The 24,063-nt window shown below is 46.7% G+C and overlaps 1 protein-coding gene across 11 annotated transcripts in view; it reads left to right on the forward strand.

Annotated features, from left to right (window-relative positions):
- Positions 1-24,063, forward strand: part of dst (dystonin) — a 471,716-nt gene that overhangs the window by 92,589 nt on the left and 355,064 nt on the right. For all 11 annotated transcript variants that reach the window (XM_078399038.1, XM_078399030.1, XM_078399031.1 and 8 more), the window contains one exon: positions 13,599-13,660. In XM_078399038.1, coding sequence (XP_078255164.1) covers positions 13,599-13,660 — 62 coding nt within the window. The remainder of the gene's footprint in view (positions 1-13,598; positions 13,661-24,063) is intronic.

A 24,063-nucleotide genomic window follows, 5' to 3' on the forward strand; every position in this document is an offset into this window, starting at 1 on the left:
TCGAAGGTATTTATTCACAAAGTGCTGGAATAACTCAGCAGGTCGGGCAGCATCTCGGGAGAGGAAGGGTCTCGACCCGAAACGTCACCCATTCCTTCTCTCCCGAGATGCTGCCCGACCTGCTGAGTTACTCCAGCACTTTGTGAATAAATCTCTTAGTAGTAAATGTGTCTGTACTTCGGGTGGGAGGGGTGGGGGGGGGGGGGTGGGGGAGTTTGTTTTTTCATCTTAATTAATCTATCTAGAAGCCTCGAGCCCTTTGTTTCTTCTGCAGGTTTTAATCCAGACGTTTGTTTTTCAATGGACTGTAGCAGAGAGATGTGGGGAGGTGGTGGGGCTGAGGACTTGCTTAAAAACAGAAGTGAGATAGTGAAATAATAACAATAAATGCAGGAAGAATTTAGGAATTAATTCAGCACCTGTGACTTGGATATTGACACCTCTGTGGCAAGGAAATTAGGTTTGAGGGAGGTGATTTTTAAATAGAAAGTAAAAAGAGGTTCTTAAAAAAAAGAAGCTTTGGCCTTCCACAATAAGAATAAGTTTCTTCACAGGGGTGGCGCAGCGGTAGAGTTGCTGCCTCACAGCGCCAGTGACCCTGCTTCGATCCTGACTACGGGTGTTGTCTTTATGGAGTTTGTATGTTCTTGCTGTGACCGTGTGGGTTTTCTCCAGGTGCTCCGGTTTCCTCCCACATACCGAAGACGTAAAGGTTTGTAGGTTAATTGGCTTTTGTAAAATTGTAAAATTGTCCTTGATAGGTAGGATCGTGCTAGTGGTGATTGCCGGTCGGCGCAGACCCAGGGGCCAAATGGGCTGTTTCTCTCAAATCTAGAGTCTAAAGTCACTGGAGTTCATAGCAATTGCAGGCAAAGAAGAGGTTGGGGAATGTTGTGGAGAGGTTTGTGTCCTAGGTTTAGAATTTTTATTTTGGCATCATTTGCTATTTGGTAGCCAACAAACAGTAAACAAACCGAGGAGTAGTAGTTTTGTAACAGTACGAGTGAGCGAGGATACGGCACCAGCATTCAATTTAAGATGGAATCTGCGTCATGGAGAACAGGCAGCAAATGCTATTGAGGACAATGACCGGGCTCCCACCTTAGATGATAAGATGGGAGCCTGGCCACGGGAAGAACCTTCTCCAAAACTCCAATGAGTATAAGCCCAAATTTCTTAATCTTTCCTCATGAGACAATCTTTACATCAGAGCATTAGAAACAGGATCCGAATCATGCTGCACCACTCAATGTCCTCAGTGAACACAACAAAACAGTAGTGGTTAAGCTGCCTGTCCACTCAAACCCGTCCTGTCATTCAACACGATCATGGCTGATCTGCCCCTGATCTCGATTCCATATTTCTTACCAATTCCATATAGCCCTCAATTCTCTGATTTTTCAAAGATTCATCTGCTTCCCTTTTAAATACCTCCAATGGTCTAAACTTCACGGCTCGCTAATGTTCACCACCGTCTGAGAAAATAAGTACCCAGGCCCTTCAGTTTTGAATGATTGCCTCATGCAATTATATCCATTTGTTCAATATTCAATGGAAACATCTCAACATCTTCCCTGACTGTTTCATTAAGACCACCCCTCATCATTCTGAACTACAATAAATAAAGATCCAGCTTCCTTCACCACTTGTGGTGGGCCATGCTTTTCATCCCAGAAATTAGCCAATACATTTCTTTTGAAACTCCTCCATTGCCATACATTTTGGCCTCAACTTGACTTTCCTGTCTGATCCCTTTGGCCCTTGACTACCCTATTGTTGAAAAGCTGGTCTCCTTCAGTTTGGAATATGCTCAACGATTTGGCATCTGTAGCTCTCAAGGTTAGAGATTTCCAAAAGTTCATATCCCTCGGAGAAGGAGAAAATCCCCCCTTCGTCCCCAGTTTAGCTAGGTGGCCATATTCTGAAACCACACCTCTAATTCTCGACCTCTCACTCGACACAGGAGATTCATCTTGTTCATTCCTCCTCATTCAGTTGACAATTTGCACTTAACCTTGCTGCTGCTGCTGCTGCTGCTGTTTCCGACATCTTGATGGGAAATAATATTCAAAATGCTTGAAACAAAACTGTTGGGAGACTAAATGAACCTACTGTGCTTAAAAAAAAGCCACATTTGTGCAAGTGTCAAGAAATGCAATTGAGGAAAAAAAACAAAAATAGACAAAGTTTGTTGACACAAGAAACTGCGGAGGATGGGATCCTGAGCGAAACACGAAGTGCTGGTGATATACAGTGGGCCAGGCGGCATCTATGGAGGAAATAGACGTTTCAGGTCGGGACCCTTCTTCAGACTGATTATAGTATGGGGGACAAAGCAGGAAAAGAGCTTTGTTTTTATTTTTCCCCACATAATTAGTAAGCTCATGATGAGTAAGAGTGTCAAAGGTTATGAAGAGAAGGCAGGAGAATGGGTTTGAGAGGGAAAGGTAGATCAGCCATGATTGAGTGGTGGAGTAGACGATGGGCCGAATGGCCTAATTCTACTCCTATGAACCTATGAAGCTTATAACTTCCATGAATGGGTATTTTGTATCCTATCTCACATGTTTGGGTTGTGATTTGTGAATTTTACAATAGGGGAATTTCCATTCCCTGAATGGCCACAACATGAGAATTGCCTGTAATTGGTGAGGATAGCATGGTGGTACAGCTGTTGGAATTGATGTCTCACAGCTCCAGCTCCAGGGATCTGGGTTTGATCCTAACCTCCAGCGTTGTCTGTGTGGGCTCTATGCATTCTCCCTGTACCTCCCTGGGTTTCTCCCGGATCCTTGCACATCCCATAGACGTTATTTGATTGAAGGCAGTATAGTATCCTTTGCAGTTGGTCAGTGACAAAAGAATGAAAGGGGGTTTGATAGCCAGGTGCGAGAGAGTTAAATAGCAAGGCAGAAACAACAGCAAGCGATGGGGGAGAGACTGATGAGATTGTTCTTCTAAGAGCTAGCACGGACACAATGGGCTGAATGGTGGCCTTGTGCGTTGCAAGTGCTGCAATCATTCATTGCTTCAGAAAGGTTTAAAGATGGTACAGTTTCGTAGGGGTAAGGCCGCTGAAGGTACATAGTTCCTTGAAAATGGAGTCACAGGTAGATATAGTGGTCAAGAGGGATTTCAGTACATTGGCCATCAGTTGAGAATATTGTGCATAGAAGTTGGGATATTATGTTACAGTTGTACAGGACATTGGTGAGGCCACATTTGGAGTATTACATTCATAGAAACATAGAAACATAGAAAATAGGTGCAGGAGTAGGCCATTCGGCCCTTCGAGCCTGCACCGCCATTCAATATGATCATGGCTGATCATCCAGCTCAGTAACCTGTACCTGCCTTCTCTCCCTGATCCCCTTAGCCACAAGGGCCACATCTAACTCCCTCTTAAATATAGCCAATGAACTGGCCTCAACTACCTTCTGTGGCAGAGAATTCCACAGACTCACCACTCTCTGTGTGAAGAAATGTTTTCTCATCTCGGTCCTAAAAGACTTCCCCCTTATCCTTAAGCTGTGACCCCTGGTTCTGGACTTCCCCAACATCGGGAACAATCTTCCCGCATCTAGCCTCTCCAACCCCTTAAGAATTTTATATGTTTCTATAAGATCCTCCCTCAGTCTTCTAAATTCCAGCGAGTACAAGCCCAGTCTATCCAGTCTTTCTTCATATGAAAGTCCTGCCATCCCAGGGATCAATCTGTTTTGGTTACCCTGTGATAGGAAAGATGTCAAGCTGGAAAGAGTGCAGAGAAGATTTACAAGGTTGTTGCCAAGACTCGAGGGCCTGAGCTATAGGGAGAGGTTGAGCAGGCTGGGACATCTTCCATGGAGTGCAGGAGGACGAGGGGAGATCTTATAGAGGTGTACAAAATCATGAGTGGAATAGATTGGGTAAATGCACAGAAACTTTTACCCAGAGTTGGGGAATCAAGAACCAGAAGACATAGGTTTAAGGTTTTGGGGCATAAGATTTAATAGGAAACTGTGGGGCAAATATTTTACACAAACGGCAGTGGGTATAAGGAATGACCTGCTGGAGGAGGTGAATAAGGCAGGTACTATCACAACGTTTAAAAGACATTTGGACAGGCGCGTGGATAGGATAGGTTTAGAAGGATATGTGCCAAAGCCAGGCTGGTGGAACTAGTGTAAATGCGACGTGTTGGTTGGTGTGGGCAAGTTGGGCCGAAGGGCCTGTTTCCACGCTGTATGATTCACAACGTCAGAGCCCCGTGTTCGATCCTGACCTCAGATGCCTTCTGCGTGGAGTTGCACGTCTCCCCATCTTGACCACTTGGGGCCTGGCGGTGAGAAAGTCCTGCACCAGGCACAAAGGGAGTGTTAATCCCCAGTTTCAGCAGCTTCTCAGCAAGTCTGGTGGGGACTATTGTATTGAAAGCTGAACTAAAATCAATGAACAGCATCCTCACATAGCCCCTCCTTCTGGCTGTCAAGATGAGAGAGAGCGGTGTGCAGAACCTGGGAGACCGTATCATCCATGGATCTGTTCGGACGGTATGCGAACTGCAGCGGGTCCATATTGCGAGGAAGGCACAGATGTGGTTCTTGATCAGCCTCTCGAAGCATTTCATGACCACCGAGGTGAGGGCCACCAGTCGATAGTCATTCAAACAAGCTGGAGAGGCATTCTTTGGCACTGGTACGATGATGGATCTTTTGAAGTAGGCAGGGACCACGGACTTGGCCAAGGAGAGGTTGAATATTATGGTGAGCACTGGAGCAAGCTGAGTGGCACAAGACTTTAGTACTCGCCCAGATATACCATCTGGGCCTACAGCTTTCCTCGTGTTCACACGCGTCAGAGCCCTCCTCACGTCGTGCTCGGACCTGAGACTGTGTGCACATCCCCAGCGGTGGATCCCCCTCCAGCCTCGCTAGCCAGCATGCTGGCGGTGTTGTTTTTAGACGGCGAGCTAGGGGTAATGTTACCCGTCTCGAACCGTGCGTAGAAGGAGTTCAAGTCATCAGCTAGGGAGGTGCCGGCACTTCCGGTTGAGGGGGGCTGCACTGGTAGTTAGTTATAGTCCGTAGCCCCTGCCAAAGGCGCCTGGTGTCCTGCTGCTCCATCTGCGACTCCATCCTCTCCCTGTACCTCCTTTTTGTGTCCTTCACCACCCTTCGCAGTCGGTAATACTCTACCTTGTAGTCGTCCATATTGCCGGATGCCAGGCCAGAATTGTAAGCAGTGGTGGGAGCATTCAAGGCAACGTGAATAGACCTGTCCACCCAGGGTTTTTGATTGAGAGATACTGACCCTTACCGTGGGGACGATGTTATCGGCTATTGTTGCAATGAAGTCCGTAATCGCTTCCGCAAACTCATTGACGTCTCTGGAACTTGCTTGGAATATATTCCAGTTGACATCGCTCAGTGCATCTTGCAGCATGGCCTCTGAATGATCAGCCCACCGCTTTACGTCCATCATCACCGCCGTTTCCCGTACTATCCGTTGTTTATACTCCGGCAGCAGGAAAAAGGCAGAGTGGTCAGATTTTCCAAAAGGAGGGAGAGAAATGGCCTTATAGCCTTTCCTGAATGGCGTGTAGCAGTGGTCCAAAGTTCTTTCCCCCCTGGTGACACACGCGATGTGTTGGCATAAGTTAGGCATGACCTTTTTGAGATTTGCCCTATTAAAATCTCCAGCCACCAGCACAGCCGCATCAGGGTTCTTGCTTTGTTGTCGACACAACACATCGTGTAGGGCCGATAGTGCCACGTCAGTGTCCGCATGCGGTGGAATATAGACGGCTGTGATGATCACCGAGCGGAACTCCCGGGGAAGGTAAAATTGGCGGCATGAGAGTCAGATGCTCCAGGTCTGGCGAGCAGGAACGAGAAAGCGTGTTAATATTGCTAGGGTTGCACCAGTTATTGTTGGTCATGAAGCAAACTCGTCCACCCTTGGATTTCCCAGATTCTTCCGTTCTGTCCGCACGGAAAACAGTGAAGGACTCGGTTGGGCAGATCACCTGATCCGGCACCGGCGGGGTCAGCCGTGTCTCGGTCAGACAGAAGATGCTGCAGTCTTTTATGTCCCGCTGGAATCCGATCCTCGTCCTGAGGTCATCCAGCTTGTTCTCCAGGGACTGGACGTTCGGCAGCAGGATGCTGGGCAGAGGTGGACGGAAGGCTTGGGCTCTCAGCCTATTCCCAACCCACCCCCTGTTCCTCCATGTTTTCTCCACCTTTTTCTCGGAGCCGCGCTACCATTGTTGTTGCCGCGGCGCGCTCTTTTGATCTCTGTCGGCCACGCTGGATCGGTGAGTGCAGCGTCTAACAAGTCTTCGGTTACGCTAAAGTTTAGTTTTACGAGAGTTTTCCGGTCGTACGTTATTAGTGCTAGACGCACAGTCTCCGCGGAGCTACCACGACGGCGACTGGAATCGGCCGCCCCATCCGGTTTCCTCCCTCATCCCAAAGACGTGCGGGTTTGAAGGTTAATTGGCCTCTGTAAATTCCCACTGGTGCGTAGGAAGTGGAAAACATAGAACTAGTATGAATGATTGATCGATGGTCGGTGTGGACTTGGTGGGCTGAAGGACCTGTTTCTGTGCTGTATCTCTAACGGAAACAAAACATTCTTAAACTTTGAGAAAAAGTTACCAAAATGAATGGCAATCTCACTTGAGTCATCTCAGAATGTGCCAAGCCACTTTAATAGTAATTGAAGAGCTTTTTGCCATTGCATATCATTGCAGTTTAAGAAGTGCATTATCTTCTTTGTGGACAGCTGGATCCCACAAGCAACAATGTAATAAATTATCATGTACATTGTTTCTGGGGATAGTTTGATGCATAGCTGTCAGCTGGAAGACAGGACAGCAATCTCAACTCTTTGAAGTTGCATTGTAAGATCTTTCTATCACTGAGAGGGGTTTAGCATCTCTCCAAAAGAAGAAATACTTCTGGATGTCCCACCCTCTCTCAGGACCGCCATGCAGTATTAGCCTATATTTTAAAGTTTTCCTCAGGTTTATCAAACTACTTGTACATTGTACTTTGTAGTTTGTACTACTTGTACATTGGCTGTGAGTCTTCGGCGAGGAGGCCGAGGAGAGGAGGATACACTTGTTTATGAGCCTGATTTGTTTTTTGACACTAAAGTAATGGCAGACAAGCTGGTTCAGTGTGTCTCCTGCAGGATGTGGGAAGGTAGGGACACCACTGGAGCTTCTGGGAGCTACACCTGCAAGAATTGTGTCCAGGTGCGGCCCTGAATGGACGTGTTGTGAAGTTGGAGAAACAGCTGGATGACCTCAGAGCCATCTGGGAATGCGAGAGTTTCCTGGACAGGACCTACTGTGAGGATCGCACGCCAAGGGTCCAGGTCGAGCGAAGGTGGGCAACTGTTTCAAAGGGGAGTAAACATGGACTACAGGAGACCCCGGTGGCTGTGCCTATTGCAAACAGGTACACCCTCTTGGGAGCTGTTGGGGCAGAAGATGCTTCCAGTCCGAGCGGCGGACAGGCCGGTGGCTCTAATCCAGGCACGGAGACTCGACCGGGGAGACCAAAGTCAGGAAGAGCCATAGTAGTGGGTGACTCCATTGTCCGAGGTACGGACAGTAGATTCTGTGGTGACAGGCGGGACTCGAGGATGGTCTGTTGCCTCCCTGGTGCCAGGGTTCAAGACATCACAGACCGACTTCAGAACATCCTAGCAAGGGAAGGTGATTAACCGGAAGTAGTTTTGCACGTGGGCACGAACGATGTCGGGAGGAAGAGGAAGGAAGTACTGCAATGTGAGTTTAGAGAGTTAGGAAGAAGACTGAGAAGTAGGACGTCGAAGGTGGTTATCTCTGGATTGCTACCTGTACCTCGTGCTAGTGAGGGCAGGAACAGAGAGATCGGGGATATGAATGTATGGCTGTGGGATTAGTGCAGGGAGCAGGGATTTAGATTTCTAGATCACTGGGATCTCTTCTGGGGTAGGGGTGACCTGTACAAAAGGGACGGGTTACACCTTAACAGCAGGGGGACCAACATTCTGGCAGGTAGGTTTGCTAGTGCTACACGTGTGGCTTTAAACTAAGTAGTGGGGGGAGGGGTTGACAAATTGGGAATATGAAGATGGAGTTAAAGGGGAAGCGAATACAGGAGAAATTGCAAAGGACTCTCGAATGAATGGGGAGGGAAGTTCTAGATGGGGTATGAGAGTAAGGTCAGGGCCAATTGTGACCGATGTGAGAGGGGAGGTAAAAATCGAAGTTAAAGTGTTGTATTTAAATGCGCGAAGAATAAAAAATAAAGGCTCAGTTAGACATTGGCAAGTATGATGTTGTGGGAATTACAGAAACATGGCTACAAGAGGACCAGGACTGGGAACTGAATATTCAGGGGTATACGACCTATCGAAAAGACAGGCAGATGGGCAGAGGGGGTGGGGTCGCTCTGTTGGTAAGGAATGATATTCAAGGGGTGACAGAATCAGGAGATGTATAGTCAGTATGGATAGAAATGAGAAATTGTAAGGGTAAAAAGACCCTAATGGGAGTTATCTACAGGCCCCCAAACAGTAGCCTCGACATTAGGGTGCAAGTTGAATCAAGAGCTAAAATTGGCGTGTCACAAATGTAATTGGTGGTTATGGGAGATTTCAACATGCAGGTTGACTGGGAAAATCAGGTTGGTACTGGACCCCAGGAAAGGGAGTTTGTGGAGTGCCTCCGAGATGGATTCTTGGAACAGCTTGTACTGGAGCCTACCAGGAAGAAGGCAATTCTGGATTTAGTGTTGTGTAATGAACCTGATTTAATAAGGGAACTCAAGGTAAAAGAGCCATTAGGAGGCAGTGATCATAATATGATACGTTTTAATCTACAAATTAAGAGGGAGAAGGGAAAATCGGAAGTGTCAGTATTACATAATAGCAAAGGGGATAACAGAGGCATGAGGCAGGAGCTGGCCAGATTTGACTGGAAGGAGGCCCTAGCAGGGAAGACGGTGGAACAGCAATGGCAGGTATTCCTGGGAATAATGCAGAAGTTGCAGGATCAATTAATCCCAAAGAGGAGGAAAGATTCTAAGGGGAGTAAGAGGCACCCGTGGCTGACAAGGGAAGTCAAGGACAGCATAAAAATAAAAGAGAAGAAGTATAACATAGCAAAGAAGAGCGAGAAGCCAGAGGATTGGGACTCTTTTAAAGAGCAACAGAAGATAACTAAAAAGGAAATACGGGGAGAAAAGATGAGGTATGAAGGTAAGCTAGCCAATAATATAAAGGAGGATAGTAAAAGCTTCTTTAGGTATGTGAAGAGGTAAAAAAAAGTTAAGGCAAATGTGGGTCACTTGAAGACAGAAGCAGGGGAATTTATTATGGGGAACAAGGAAATGGCGGACAAGTTAAACCAGTATTTTGGATCTGTCTTCACTAAGGAAGATACAAACAATTTCCCAGATGTTCTAGTGGCCAGAGATCCTAGGGTGATGGAGGAACTGAAGGAAATTCACATTAGGCAGGAAATGGTGTTGGGTAGACTGATGGGACTGAAGGCTGGTAAATCCCCAGAGCCTGATGGTTTGCATCCCAGGGTACTTAAGGAAGTGGCTCTAGAAATCGTGAACGCATTGATGATCATTTTCCAATGGTCTACATATTCAGGATCAGTTCCTGTGGATTGGGAGGCAGCTAATGTTATCCCACTTTTTAAGAAAGAAATTATAGACCAATTAGTCTGACATCGGTGGTGGGGAAGATGCTGGAGTCAATTATAAAAGACGAAATTGCGGAGCATTTGGATAGCAGTAACAGGATCACTCCAAGTCAGCATGGATTTACGAAGGGGAAAATCATGCTTGACTAATCTTTTGAGGAATTTTTTGAGGATGTAACTAGGAAAATGGACAGGGGAGAGCCGGTGGATATAGTGTACCTTGACTTTCAGAAAGCCTTTGACAAGGTCCCACATAGGAGATTAGTGGGCAAAATTAGAGCACATGGTATTGGAGGTAGGGTACTGGCATGGATAAAAAAATTGGTTGGCAGACAGAAAGGAACGAGTGGGGATAAATGGGTCCCTTTCAGAATGGCAGGCAGTGACTAGTGGGGTACCGCAAGGCTCAGTGCTGGGACTGCAGCTATTTACAATATACATTAATGACTTGGATGAAGGGATTAAAAGTAATATTAGCAAATTTGCAGATGACACAAAGCTGGGTGGCAGTGTGAACTGTGAGGAAGATGCTATGAGGTTGCAGGGTGACTTGGACAGGTTGTGTGAGTGGGCGGATGCATGGCAGATGCAGTTTAATGTGGATAAGCGTGAGGTTATCCACTTTGGTGGTAAGAATAGGAAGGCAGATTATTATCTGAATGGTGTCAAGTTAGGAAAAGGGGACATACAACGAGATCTGGGTGTCCTAGTGCATCAGTCACTGAAAGGAAGCATGCAGGTACAGCAGGCAGTGAAGAAAGCCAATGGAAAGTTGGCCTTCATAACAAGAGGAGTTGAGTATAGGAGCAAAGAGGTCCTTCTGCAGTTGTACAGTGCCCTAGTGAGACCGCACCTGGAGTAGTGTGTGCAGTTTTGGTCTCCAAATTTGAGGAAGGATATTCTTGCTATTGAGGGCGTGCAGCGTACGTTTACTAGGTTAATTCCCAGAATGGTGAGACTATCGTATGTTGAAAGACTGGAGCGACTAGGCTTGTATACACTGGAATTTAGAAGGATGAGAGGGGATCTTATTGAAACATATAAGATTATTAAGGGGTTGGACACATTAGAGGGAGGAAACATGTTCCCAATGTTGGGGGAGTCCAGAACAAGGGGCCACAGTTTAAGAATAAGGAGTAGGCCATTTAGAACAGAGATGAGGAAAAACTTTTTCAGTCGGAGAGTTATAAATCTGTGGAATTCTCCGCCTCAGAAGGCAGTGGAGGCCAATTCTCTGAATGCTTTCAAGAGAGAGCTAGAGCTCTTATGGATAGCGGAGTCAGTGGGTATGGGGAGAAGGCAGGAACGGGGTACTGATTGAATGATAGCCATGATCACATTGAATGGTGGTGCTGGCTCGAAGTGCGGTCAGCCTACTCCTGCACCTATTGTCTATTGAACTATTAGGTTGCACTAAGAACTTCTGCTAGCGTTATCATGAACTGATTTACTAAGAATAACTGATAATACATACATAATTGCAATCGAGCCATTCATAATGTTCAGATACATGATAAGGGAATAATGTCCAGTGCAAGGTAAAGCCAGGAAAGTCCAATCAAAGATAGTCCGAGGGTCCCCGATGAAGTAGATAGTAGTTCAGACCTGCTCTCTGGAATAAATTCACAGTGGCCAATTAACCTACTGGCATGTGTTTGGGATGAGGCAGTAAACCAGAGCACCCACAGCAAACCCACCCTGGAAGTACTTGCAAACTCCACGCAGATTGAACTCCAATTGCCAGAGCTGTGAGACATATCTTATGCACCTATTGTCTATTGTCTATTACCACAGTACTACCTGCAGTGCCACGGTAGAATTTCTGCTCAAAGCAGAATTTCAAAACTGACAGTTATTTAGGGAGGTGGATGATGGTTGCCATAGTAGCACTATTAAAGTATAAACTAGAAGCATTGGCCTTGTATTAAAATTCCCGATAAAACAATGAATTATACCCAGCGCAGGAGCAATGATGGCAGCTCGCAAAAGGCCTTGCACGGATTGGCAAGATTCCTGCGGAACAGTGGTCTCGTTTTATTCCCTGTGCCAAGGCCACTGTGATTACTCAGTGTGAAATAATGCCGCTGAATTTTCCACCCTGAAGACTCCCACATACGTAGCCTCACCGGCTGCTGTTTCCTCCTGCCATCATTATGTCTTCACCCCACAGTCTTGCACTGACACGATCGGTTGAAATTGCAGAGCCCAGGTAATTATGGTAAATGCATACATTCCCATGAATGCAGGGATTGCCTAAACCTGATTACCTTTGAAACTTTTAAAGGGAAGCTCAGTTGAATCAGACCTTGCTAATCCTAAATGATGCATTGTGTTCTTGCTCTGAGGGGTGTCTTATCATGACTGACTTTTATCTGCATCTGTGCTAAGGCAGTAAATTTGGGAGTGCCTGTTTAACCGGATTTGGGAGTGGCGCGTGAACTGTTGAGACGGCGATGAAGACCGACCGAGAGAGCTTTTAATGGTCAAATGGTGACGACACATGTGCTTCCATAGACCGGGACATGGGCGGGACATTTTGTGAGGGGAAAAATCAGAGCCTTAGGCAGTTTATGTGTGAACGTGACAGAAAGTGTCTGTCTTCAAGGGCTGGTGCGCAAAATGCAGCCAAACCACGCAATGGAGTGTAGGCCACTCAGGTGTTATGGTTGTTCTGGGTAAGGGAAATTCACCCTTACAAAATTCATTCATCACTAACCGACAAAACGGAGATGCAGAACAAAATTTGCTTTCACGGGATTAAAATGAAAACATTGAATGAATAAACCTTTTTTTCTCTAATCGCATTTGTTGATGCATGTGCAGACACCACTGCTTCACTTGGTGGAAATTGCCATATGGACTGTTTTCCTGGGATACAAACCTATCCTCCCAACCCTAGTACTTGAGACTTATAAGAGTTATGAGACTTGAGTCTGAAGAAGGGTCTCGACCCGAAACATCACCCATTCCTCTCTCCTGAGATGCTGCCTGACCTGCTAAGTTACTCCAGCATTTTGTGAATATGAGACTTATAAACTGTTTCCTTCTCTGCGGATGCTGCCTGACCTGCCAAATACTCCCAGAAATCTCTTGTGTTACTAAAGGGAGATTTAACAAATTTTAAAATTTGTAAAAGGGTGGGGAGCGATCGGTGAGAGTAAATTGGGAGAAATGGTTAAGATAATGAATAAAAAAATCTTTTGTTTTGCAGCATATTGTTATGGAATTCACTGTCTGAAAGGATTCTCCAACATGTCCCAGAATGGATTGGGTTTGCCCTTGTGAAGGTCCCACTCCACTAATGATTAAGATCATGGCTGGCTGATCCAATATGGACGCTAGCTCCGCTTTCTTGCTTGTTCATCATCACAACCATAAATCTTCAGTGGACCAGAGATCCATAGATATTTGGAATTTATCTGGGATTTTGGTCTGTTGGGGAATGCCTGAGAAGGTGGAGCCAAGGCACATAGATCTCCATCAGATCTGCTGAGTGACCCAGTTTCCAGAGTTCTCTTCCAAAGGTTGTGGAGCAGGGGAGGGAACGGAAGCAGGAGCGGGCTAATTGAGGAGTTTTCAAGGAACCAGCATAGGCTGGTGGGTTGAACAGCCTTGCTTTTTCTGGTATTGTCCTGAATCAAAAGACCGCATTTCACACGCCTTCTCTGGTGTACAAAATGCAAGCTGGCAATGTTACTGGTTCACAGGGTGCTGTTTCCTGCTTTGCAGCGGTGTGACTCACTGTCTGAAAACCTTATGACGCACCTGTATTTGGAAGTTCATGGTGATGGGTAGGGTGTCTTAGTCATCTGATGCCAGATGGTTTGTTTGTAAACAGCTGCTGTGGAGCACGTGGAAGTCCAACTTTGAGCTGTTTCCTTCAACGTCTTCCCCTTGTTTTTTTCAGATGAACGAGACAAAGTGCAGAAGAAGACCTTTACAAAATGGATCAACAAGCACCTTATTAAGGTTGGTGTGATGACCTCCATGTGTATTTTGCTCATTGGTCTCTCATTTCTCATCACTTGTTCTCCGGTATCTGATCACCCAACTAATCCGGAGGGAGAAATCGCAATGTTTACTATTGCAATGTTTAGGAAACATTTAGACAGGTACTTGGTAGAATAGGTTTAGAGGCCAAACATAAGCAGGTGGGACTAGTGTGGATGAGGCATGTTGGTCGGCATGGGCTGGTTGGGCCGAAGGGCCTGTTTCCATGCTGTATGATTCTGACTCTATTGGAAATGTCCTGAGAGTCGTTTAATTAATCGTATAATTTTCCCTGTTGAATGAACACCGTTTTAATGATTTATGCCACACCTTTTGCATCCATGGATGAAGAGCCCCAACAGCACTGTCTGCAAGCCCCTCGTTTAATTGGCAAGGATTCAACTTGCTTGGAACACAGGAGGCTGAGGAATGATTTTATACAGGTGAATAAAATCATGCTGGTAAACACAAAATGCTGGAGTAACTCAGTGGGTCAGGCAGCATCTCAGGAGAGAAGGAATGGGTGACGTTTTGCAGGTCTCGACCCGAAACGTCACCCATTCCTTCTCTCCTGAGATGCTACCTGACCCGCTGAGTTACTCCAGCATTTTGTGTCTACCTTCAATTTGAACCAGCATCTGCAGTTATTTTCCTCGAATCTTGCTGGGGTTAGATCGGGTGAATGCACAGAGTCTTTTTACCCAGGTTTGGGGAATCAAGAACCAGAGGACATAGATTTAAGGTGAAAGGGGCAAGATGTAATATGAACCGGAAGGGCAACTTTTTCACAGAGGGTGGTGGGTACATGGAACGAGCTGCTGGAGGAGGTAGTTGAGGCAGATCCTGTAACAGCATTTAAAAGCCACTTGGAGAGGGACAAGGATGTGGAAACAGGCCCTTCGGCACAACTTGCCCATGCCAACCAACATGCCCCATCTACATTAGTCCCATCTGCCTGAGTTTGGCCCATATCCCTCCAAACCTATCTTTATCCATGTACCTGTCCAACTGTTTTTTAAACATTGCAATAGTACCTGCCTTAATTACCTCCTCCAGCAGCTCATTTCACACAACTACCACCCTTTGTGTTTAAAAAGTTGCCTCTCAGGTTCGTGTTAAATCTTTTTCCCCTCATCTTAAACCTATGCCCTCTGGTTCTTGATTCCTCTACTCTGGGTAAAATATTCTGTGCATTTACCCCATCTATTCTTCTCATGGTCTTATGGAGTTGCACGCCATTGTTACCTTGAAATAAGTCACTGTACCTGGTTCAAAGTGGCCTGGCTCCCTGCCCAACTGCATTGTTGCAGGAGCATCAACCCACAAAAATAAATGGTTGAAGATGTCAGCTTGGATAATGAGGTCTGGACAATAAATGCTGACCTCTCCAGCATCCCAACCATTAATGTCAAACAAGAATGATGTGGTTTCCATTTGTGCAAATGAGTTGCTAAACATGGATCTATGTATTTGTCTTTCGGAAATAAGATTTGAAAATGTCTTTCAGTTTTCTTCATGTTTACATCGGTTTTAATTTTTTTCATCTGATGCCATTACAAACGATTAATTGATCACTTGTCTCATTGCTATTCATGCGACCTTACAGTTTGCATACTAGCAGCTGACTTTCTGCACAAAGCCAGAGTATTGCTCAAAATAACCATTGGTTTTGTCGCGTGTGGGATACCATAAGGATGTGAAAATTACTGTTCAACGACAGTCTTTTCCTTTGTGATCATATTGAACAATAATGAACAATTAGTTTAGCTGAGTGATACAGCATGGAACCAGGCCCATCAGCCCACCGAGACCCTGCTGGCCATCGATCACCCATTAAAACCAGTTCTATGGATTCCCACTTGGTCATCCATTCCCTATACATTAGGGGCAATTTACAGAGGCCGATTAACCTACAAACCCGCACATCTTTGTGGTGTGGGAGTAAACTGGAGCACCCGGAGGGAAATGTGTAAAGCTCCGCAGAGACAGCATCCAAGGCCAGGATTAAACCCGGGTCTTTGGTGCTGTGAGGCCACTGCGCTGCCCACTTTTTGGAAAGTGGATCTGTATTCCTTAGTTTGGAAAAATGAGCAGTGATCTTGCTATTGAGGGCGTGCAGCGTAGGTTAATTCCTGGAATGGCGGGACTACCATATGTTGAAAGACTGGAGCGACACTGGAATTTAGAAGGATGAGAGGAGATCTTATCGAAATGTATAAGATTATTAAGGGGTTGGACACATTAGAGGCAGGAAACATGTTCCCAATGTTGGGGGAGTCCAGAACAAGGGGCCACAGTTTAAGAATAAGGGGTAGGCCATTTAGAACTGAGATGAGGAAAAACTTTTTCAGTCAGAGAGTTGTGAATCTGTGGAATTCTCTGCCTCAGAAGGCAGTGGAGGCCAATTCTCTGAATGCATTCAAGAGAGAGCTAGATAGAGCTCTTAAGGATAGCGGAGTCAGGGGGTATGGGGAGAAGGCAGGAACGGGGTACTGATTGAGAATGATCAGCCATGATCACATTGAATGGCGGTGCTGGCTCGAAGGGCCAAATGGCCTCCTCCTGCACCTATTGTCTATTTCTATTGATCTTGTTCAAACATCCATGGTCGTCAAGGGGCTTGACAGAGTGGTTGTGGAGATGATTCCACTAGTGGGAAAGCCACAACTGAGGGGTCATGGCTGCAAAATAAGGGTCCGGTCACTTAAAATTGAGGTGCATCAAAATTTCTTCTCACATTTCACTCCAGAGTAGTGAAAATCTCTGGATTTCTCTGCACTCAACAGTGGTGGGGACTTGATCAATGGATATATTTACAGTGGAGATAAGAACATTTAGAAAATTTGTGGAATTAAGGAACCTGTGAATCTGGTGCAGAAGAGCATTTGAAGCCAGCATAGATCAGCCATGATTATATTGAATGGTGGGACAGGCTTGAGAGGCCGAGTGACCTATTTCTGCTCCAAATTTCTTTTGTGGTGTTCTGTGTGAAGATAATTTATACCAACTATTCTCACTGTTATACTGCATGGCTTTTTATTTAATGGGCTCTAATTATTTTGAACTGTTCGAGGCTGGTGACGTGGGAAGTATTTCCAGGAGATTCTCGTGCGTATTCCACCCAATAAAGATGTTGTGGGGTGTTGTCACTGTGGTAGTCCAGCTCCAAAGGTGTGGGCACAGTGCATAAAACTCAGTTAATGATGGTCAGTCACAAGTTCAAATATCAAAGTTATACAGTACGTAAAACAGCCCTTCACCCCAACTCGCTCATGCCTCCCAAGTATTTTTGCCTCTGGAATTACTGGACAATGGGGAGAGATGCATGTGAAGTAATGGAGACTGGATACTATAAGGAATCATAGCAGTTGTTTGAGTTTGGGCATTGGTAAACTTACCATCAGCAGCATTGAACATAAACTCTGATTTTCATTTCCAAACTCTCTCTATTTCTCTCATTGAGTCATAGAGTGATACAGTGTGGAAACAGGTCCTTCTGCCCAACTTGCCCACACCGGCCAACAATGTCCCAGCGACACTAGTTCCACCTGCCTGCGTTTGGTCCATATCCCTCCAAACCTGTCCTATCCATGTACCTGTCTAACTGTCTCTTAAATGTTGGGATGATCCCTGCCTCAACTACCTCCCCTGGCAGCTCGTTCCACACACCCACCACCCTTTGCGTGAAGAAGTTACCCCTCAGATTCCTATTAAATATTTTTTCCTTCACCTTAAACCTATGTCCTCTGGTCCTCGATTCACTTACTCTAGGCAAGAGACTCTGTACATCTAGCCGATCTATTCCGCCCCTTCTCTCGTGCCCCCTCTCACTTGCCCTCCTCTCCAGGCTTCCCTCTTGACCCCCTCTTTCTCCCTCCCCCTTCCATCTCCCCTTCCACCCCCTCTTCCACTCTCTTGCCATTTCTTCTTACACCCCCCCCATCCTTCCTTCCCCTCCCCTCTCCAGAACATGTATATCCTTCCATTACATAAGGAAACCAAAACTGTATGCAGTACCCTGTAACTCATCTTACCAATGTTAGGTATTGTTGTTCCAGCACTTTTCTTCTACTGTACTTTATTACCCTTACAATAACGGACAACTTTCCATTTGTCTTGTCATTTGGTGTACCTACATGCTTGCTTTCTCCATCTCATATATAAGGACATGAGTAGGCTATGTGCTTCTCTGTGGCAGTATTCCGTACCCTTTATTTAAACAATATCTTGCTTGTTCATTCTGCCAGTGGGGATAATCCTACATTTCCCTATATCTTACACTTCTCCGTGACTTCTTGACTTTTATACTCAATGCCCCAACCAATGAAGGCAAGCATACCATACAATTTCTTTACCATTCTGTCTACTTGTGTTGCCACTTTCAAGGAGCTATAAATTGATCCCCAAGATACCTCTGTACATCACTGCTGTTAAGGGTGACCTCCCAAAGTGCAACTTGTCACATTTGTCCAGATTAAACTCCATTTGCCTTTTATCTGCCCTTATCTGTAATTAATCTATATCCTGGTGCATCCTTTGACAGTCTTTTTCATTGTCTGCAACACCACCATTTCTATATTTGCAAAGTTACTGACCTCTACATTTTCATCTAAGTCATACACCGATCAGCCAAAACATTATGACCACCTGCCTAATATGCTGTTGGTCCTCCGTGTGCCGCCAAAAGAGCGCCAACCCGCCGAGGCATGGACTCTACAAGACCCCTGAAGGTGTCCCATGGTATCTGGCACCAAAACATTAGCAGCAGATCCTTCAAGTCCTGTAAGTTGTGAGATGGAGCCACCGTGGATCGGACTTGTCGATCCAGCACATCCCACAGATGCTCAATTGGATTGAGATCTGGAGAATTTGGAAGCTAGGGCAACACAGTGAACACTTCATCATGTTCCTCAAACCATTCCCGAACAATGTGTGCAGTGTGGCAGGGTGCATTATCCTGCTGAAAGAAGCCACTGCCATCAGGGAATACCATTGCCACGAAGGGGTGTACCTGGTCTGCAACGATGTTTAGGTGGGTGACACGTGTTAAATTGACGTCCACATGAATGCCCAGACCCAGGGTTTCCCAGCAGAACATTGCCCAGAGCATCACACTCTCTCCACCGGCTTGTCTTCCCACATTCGGTTCGGACCAGACGGGATAGCCTTCGTTGCCCTCGCGCATCGATGAGCCTTAGTCACCAGCTTCTAACCATATCAGTGGAAGGAGTCATGTGCAAAGGAAGGGGGGAGGAAATATTCAGAGGGTTCCACCTTTGGGAATGAGCAGAATTCCCTGCACGCTAAGACAGTCTGACAACAATGTCTTACATCCGCACAAGCTCAGTTGTGAGTTTGCATTGAAATTCCCCATAAAACATAGAGCATAGAACATAGAATAGTACAGCACAGGAACGGGCCCTGCAGCCCACAATGTCTGCGCTGAACATGATGCCAATTTAAACTATTCCCCTCTGCCTGCATGTTATCCATATCCTTTCATTTTCTGCATATCTAAGTGCTTATCCCAAATCATCCTAAATGCCACTATTATATAGTAGTTCATTTAATAATAATAATAATGCATTACATTTATATAGCGCTTTTCTAAAAACTCAAAGACGCTTTACAGGGTTTACTAAAATATAGAAATAAATAAGTAAACGAACAGAAAAGGAAAAATAAGGTGAGGTGACGGTCAGTGGTTGAAGGCAATGCTGAACAGGTGAGACTTCAGTGATGTTTTGAATGTGGTGAGTGAGGAGGAGTCTCTGACGGTTTGGGGTAGTGAGTTCCAGAGGGTGGGAGCAGCGATGGAGAAAGCCCTGTCCCCCCAGGATCTGAGTTTGGTCCGGATGGGGGGGGACAGGAGGTTAGCAACAGCAGAGCGGAGGGTACGGGTGGGAGTGTGTCTGTGGAGGAGGTCAGTCAGGTAGGATGGGGCCAGGTTATGGAGGGCTTTGTAGGTCATGAGGAGGATTTTGTACTGGATTCTCTGGGGGATGGGGAGCCAGTGGAGCTTGTAAAGGACAGGGGTGATATGGTCACGGATCGGGGAGTGGGTGAGTAGACGGGCAGCGGAGTTCTGGATGTATTGGAGTTTATTGATGATTTTTGAGGGTGAACCATAGAGGAAGGAGGCTGTTACAGTAGTCCAGACGGGAGGTGATGAAGGCGTGGATGAGGGTTTCTGCAGCTGTGGAGGATAGGGATGGACAGAGACGGGCGATGTTTTTGAGGTGGAAGAAGGCTGTCTTGGTGATGTGTTTAGTGTGTTTGTTGAAGGAGAGGGTTTGATCAAAGATGATTCCAAGATTCCGGATGTGAGGGGAGGTGGATACTGGGAAACCATCAATGTTGAGGGTGAAGTTGTGGGTGGATTTGGTGTGCGTTTTTGGTCCAAGATTTTATTTCAGTGATGCAGTTTGTCAGGATAGAGTGTGTGGTGGTGGAGATTGACGGTGGAGATGAGGAGCTGGATATCATCGGCGAAGCAGTGGAACTTGAGACCATGACGGCGGATTAATTGACCAAGGGGGAACAGGTACAGGATGAAGAGGAGGGGGCTGAGAACTGAATCTTGGGGGACACCTTGGGGGAGGGGAGCGGTGGGGGGGTTTGCAGTTATTAATGGAGATGAACTGGTGCCTGTCGGAGAGGTATGATTTGATCCAGGATAGGGCAGTGCCGGTGAGGTTAAAGGTGGTTTCAAGTTGGGTGAGGAGGATGGAGTGATTGATGGTGTCAAAGGCGGCGCTGAGGTCGAGTAGGATGAGAATGTTGAGGTTGCCAGCGTCAGAGGAGAGGAAAAGGTCGTTGGTGATTTTGAGGAGTGCAGTTTCAGTACTGTGGTTGGAGCGGAATCCGGATTGGAATGTTTCACACAGGTTATTGGTAGAGAGGTGATGTTTGAGTTGAGAAGCTACAGCACGTTCCAAAACTTTAGACAGAAAGGGTAGGTTGGAGATTGGTCTGAAGTTGTTTGGGGTGTCAGGGTTGAGTCCAGGTTTTTTCAGAATAGTGGTGACAGCAGCGATTTTGAGGGATGGCGGGATGATGCCAGTGGACAGGGAGGAGTTTATTGTTGCAGTGATAAGTGGAGAGAGAGCAGGAAGGCAGGCCTTGACAAAGCTGGAGGGGATGGGGTCCAGAGAGCAGGTGGCAGTTTTCATTCCTGTGAAGAGGTCAGAGAGGTCGGTGGTGGAGACTGGGGAGAACTGAGACAGGGGTTGACAGGATAAAGGGGGGCAGGTGGTTTGAGGGGGACCAGGTACGTTGGTGGTTAAGGTGCTGTAGATGCTGTCTATTTTGATTTGGAAGAATGGGAGGAAAGAGGTGCAGTTGTCGCCTGTGAATGACTGGGAGATGGTGTCCAGGGGGCTGAGGAGTTTGTTTATTGTAGAGAAGAGTGCTTTTGGGTTTCCGGAGCGGGAGAGGGAGAGGGTATCTTTGTAGTGCTGCAGGTGGTCTTTGTAGGCTTGGGAGTGAATTGTGAGACCTGTTTTGTTGCGGAGTCTTCCAAGTTGGCGGGCATGAGTTTTCATCACGCGGAGTTCAGGGGTAAACCAGGGAGCAGAGTGGGTGAAGGAAACTTTTGGTTTTTCTAGGTGCAAGCTGGTCGAGGCAGGAGGAGAGGGTGTGGTTGTAGTAGTCAGTGAGGTCAGAGGGGCTGTGGAGGTCAACGAAGGGAGAGGCGGACATTTTTTCAGAGAGGGAGGATGAGAGTGAGGTAGGTGAAACAGAGTTCAGCTTACGGAAGTTGATTTTGCCTTGGAGCTGGGGTGGGAATGTTGACGGACATGGTGATGGCTAAGTGATCGGAGAGGGTGGGGTCGGAGCCAGAGAGGTGATGTAGATTTAGTCCAGTGGAGCAGACAAGGTCCAGAATGTACCCACGGTTATGGGTGGGAAAATTGACATGTTGAGTGAGGTTAAAGCAGTTGAGTATTTCAGTGAAGTCAGCGGTTATTGTGGAGTCAGTGGAGTCCATGTGGATGTTGAAATCACTGAGGAGGAGGATTGAGGGGGGGAGAGAACAGAACTGGGTCAGAAAGTCGGAGAAGTCAGAAAGGAATGATGGGTGTGGTTTGGGAGGGCGGTAGACAACTGCCATGACTAATTGTGTGTGACCAGAGAGTTTAAAAGCCAGGTGTTCAAATGAAGGAGCAGATGAGATGGAGATGAGGCTGGTCTTGATGTCCTGTCGGTGAATTACGGCAATCCCACCACCTCGGCCTTCCGAGCGTGGTTTATTGATGTAGGAGTATCCGTTGGGTGTAGTGAGGTTGAGTGAGAGGTAATCCAGAGGTTGTTGCCAGGTTTCAGTCAGACAGAGGAAGTCCAGTTTATTGTCCAAAATGAAGTCATTCAGAATGTGGCTTTTATTGTTGAGGGACCGGGTATTGAACAGAGTGAGCTTCATATTGCTTTGTAGGTGTGGATGGACACGGGTGATTTTGCCAGGGCTTGCAGACAGGGGGCGCGCTCGTGTGCGTTGTTGTGATGACGTAATCGACGAGTGGGAGTCCGCTGAGATGACCAGAGTGCGGGGATGGAGTGACCTGTCCGGGAATAAACAAACTTGCGACCGGAGCCTCTGTGGATGTACCCGGGTCGGCGAAGAAGTCCGTGGTTTTTGATGACAGAGATGCATGGCGGAGTGGAGTGGTTGTTGAGTTGGAGCAGCCTCGAGGCGAAGTACCTCAGTGCCATGCCAGGCAGGAGCGAAGGAGCACAGAGCCCGGAGAAGTTAGCCGGCAGCCGCGGGCTAGCTGACCAAAGCGTCAGGCACAACAGGCTGATCCAGAGCATGGCCTATGAGGAGGACCGAGGAAGCTGAGCAGCCTGAAGATTAATAGGGAGCTGAGGACGTGCAGGCAGAGGAGGCAGCCTGGCAACTGCTAGCGTTAGCAGCTAGCGAGTATCCTGCAGCTCGATGACTGCAGCGGTGGCTAGCAGGGAGCTAGCTAGCTGTCCAGGTAACCCACAGGAGAGCAGTCCAAGCCAGCAAAGACAGGAGTGAGATGTCCAGGAGTGGGTTTGGAGGCAGCGGTGGAAGAGCTGGGCAGATGAAGCCGGGAGGATCAAGCAGAAGGATTAATCCAAGCAGAAGGATTAATCCAAACAGAGAAGATTAACCCAAAAACAGAAAAATTAATCCAAACAGAGAAGCGGTGAGAAGCGGCGAACAAACAACGCCAGCGTCCTCTCACGCCACTTCCGGAATGTCATTTAGCCCTTCGAGCAACACCGCCATTCAATATGATCATGGCTGATCATCCGAATCAATACTCCGTTCCTGCTTTCTTCCCATATCCCTTGATTCCATTAGCCCCAAGAGCTATCTCCAACTCTTTCTTGAATACATCCAGTGAATTTGCCTCCACTGCCTTCTGTGGCAGAGAATTTCACAGATTCACAACTCTCTGGGTGAAAACGTTTTTCCTCATCTCAGTCCTAAATGGCCTACCCCTTATTTTTAAACTGTGACCCCTGGTTCTGGACTCCCCCAACATCGGGAAAATGTTTCCTGCATCGAGCATAAAACATAAGAATTTTATTATGTTTCTGTAAGATCCCCTCCCACCCTTCTAAATTCCAGTGAATATAAGCCCTGTCGATCCATTCTTTCATCATACGTCAGTCCCGCCATCCCGGGAATTTAACCTGGTGAACCTACGCTGCCTCGAGTACCCCCTATAGCAGCACGTTCCAGGCACCCATGGATCAAGTAGCATTGTTGAGGCCACTTGGGGCTGCCTGATCAGACAAACTGCATTATTTTCTTGCGCTTGCTTTACAATTGCATGACCCATAAAATGTACAAAGGTTTCTTGCACCTTGGTTAAAAGAGAAGGTGCTTGCAGAAAGAATTTGGATCTCATCTGGTGGAATGTGAAAAGTTAAGTTCATTTGATTTGCTGATGAGTTTGTGGTGACGTGCTGCTGTGTTGAACAGATGAACAATTAAATTCAAAATTATGTAGGGAAGCAAAACACACAGGCATTGGAATGAGGTCCCACTTGTTGGTGCAGTTTCCAGTAAAAGAATGTCCGAGGTCATGCCAGAAGATCCTTTCATTGAATATGCTCTTTTCTCAGAGTTTAGTTTAGTTCAATTTAGAGACGCAACATTGAAACAGGCCCCCAGGGCCCACTGAGTCCACGCTGACCATCGATCACCCGTTCCAACACTAGTTCTATGTTATCCCACTTTCCCATCTACTCCCTACACACTAGGGTTGATTTACAGAGGCCAATTAACCTCCAAACCCACACGTCTTTGGGATGTGGGGGAAAACCGGGGCACTCGGAGGAGACCCACATGGTTACAGGGAGAACGTGCAAACTCCACACATTCAGCACCCGAGGTCAGGATTGAA

The sequence above is a fragment of the Rhinoraja longicauda genome, chromosome 5 (genome assembly GCF_053455715.1).
Source record: "Rhinoraja longicauda isolate Sanriku21f chromosome 5, sRhiLon1.1, whole genome shotgun sequence".
NCBI lineage: Eukaryota > Metazoa > Chordata > Chondrichthyes > Rajiformes > Arhynchobatidae > Rhinoraja > Rhinoraja longicauda.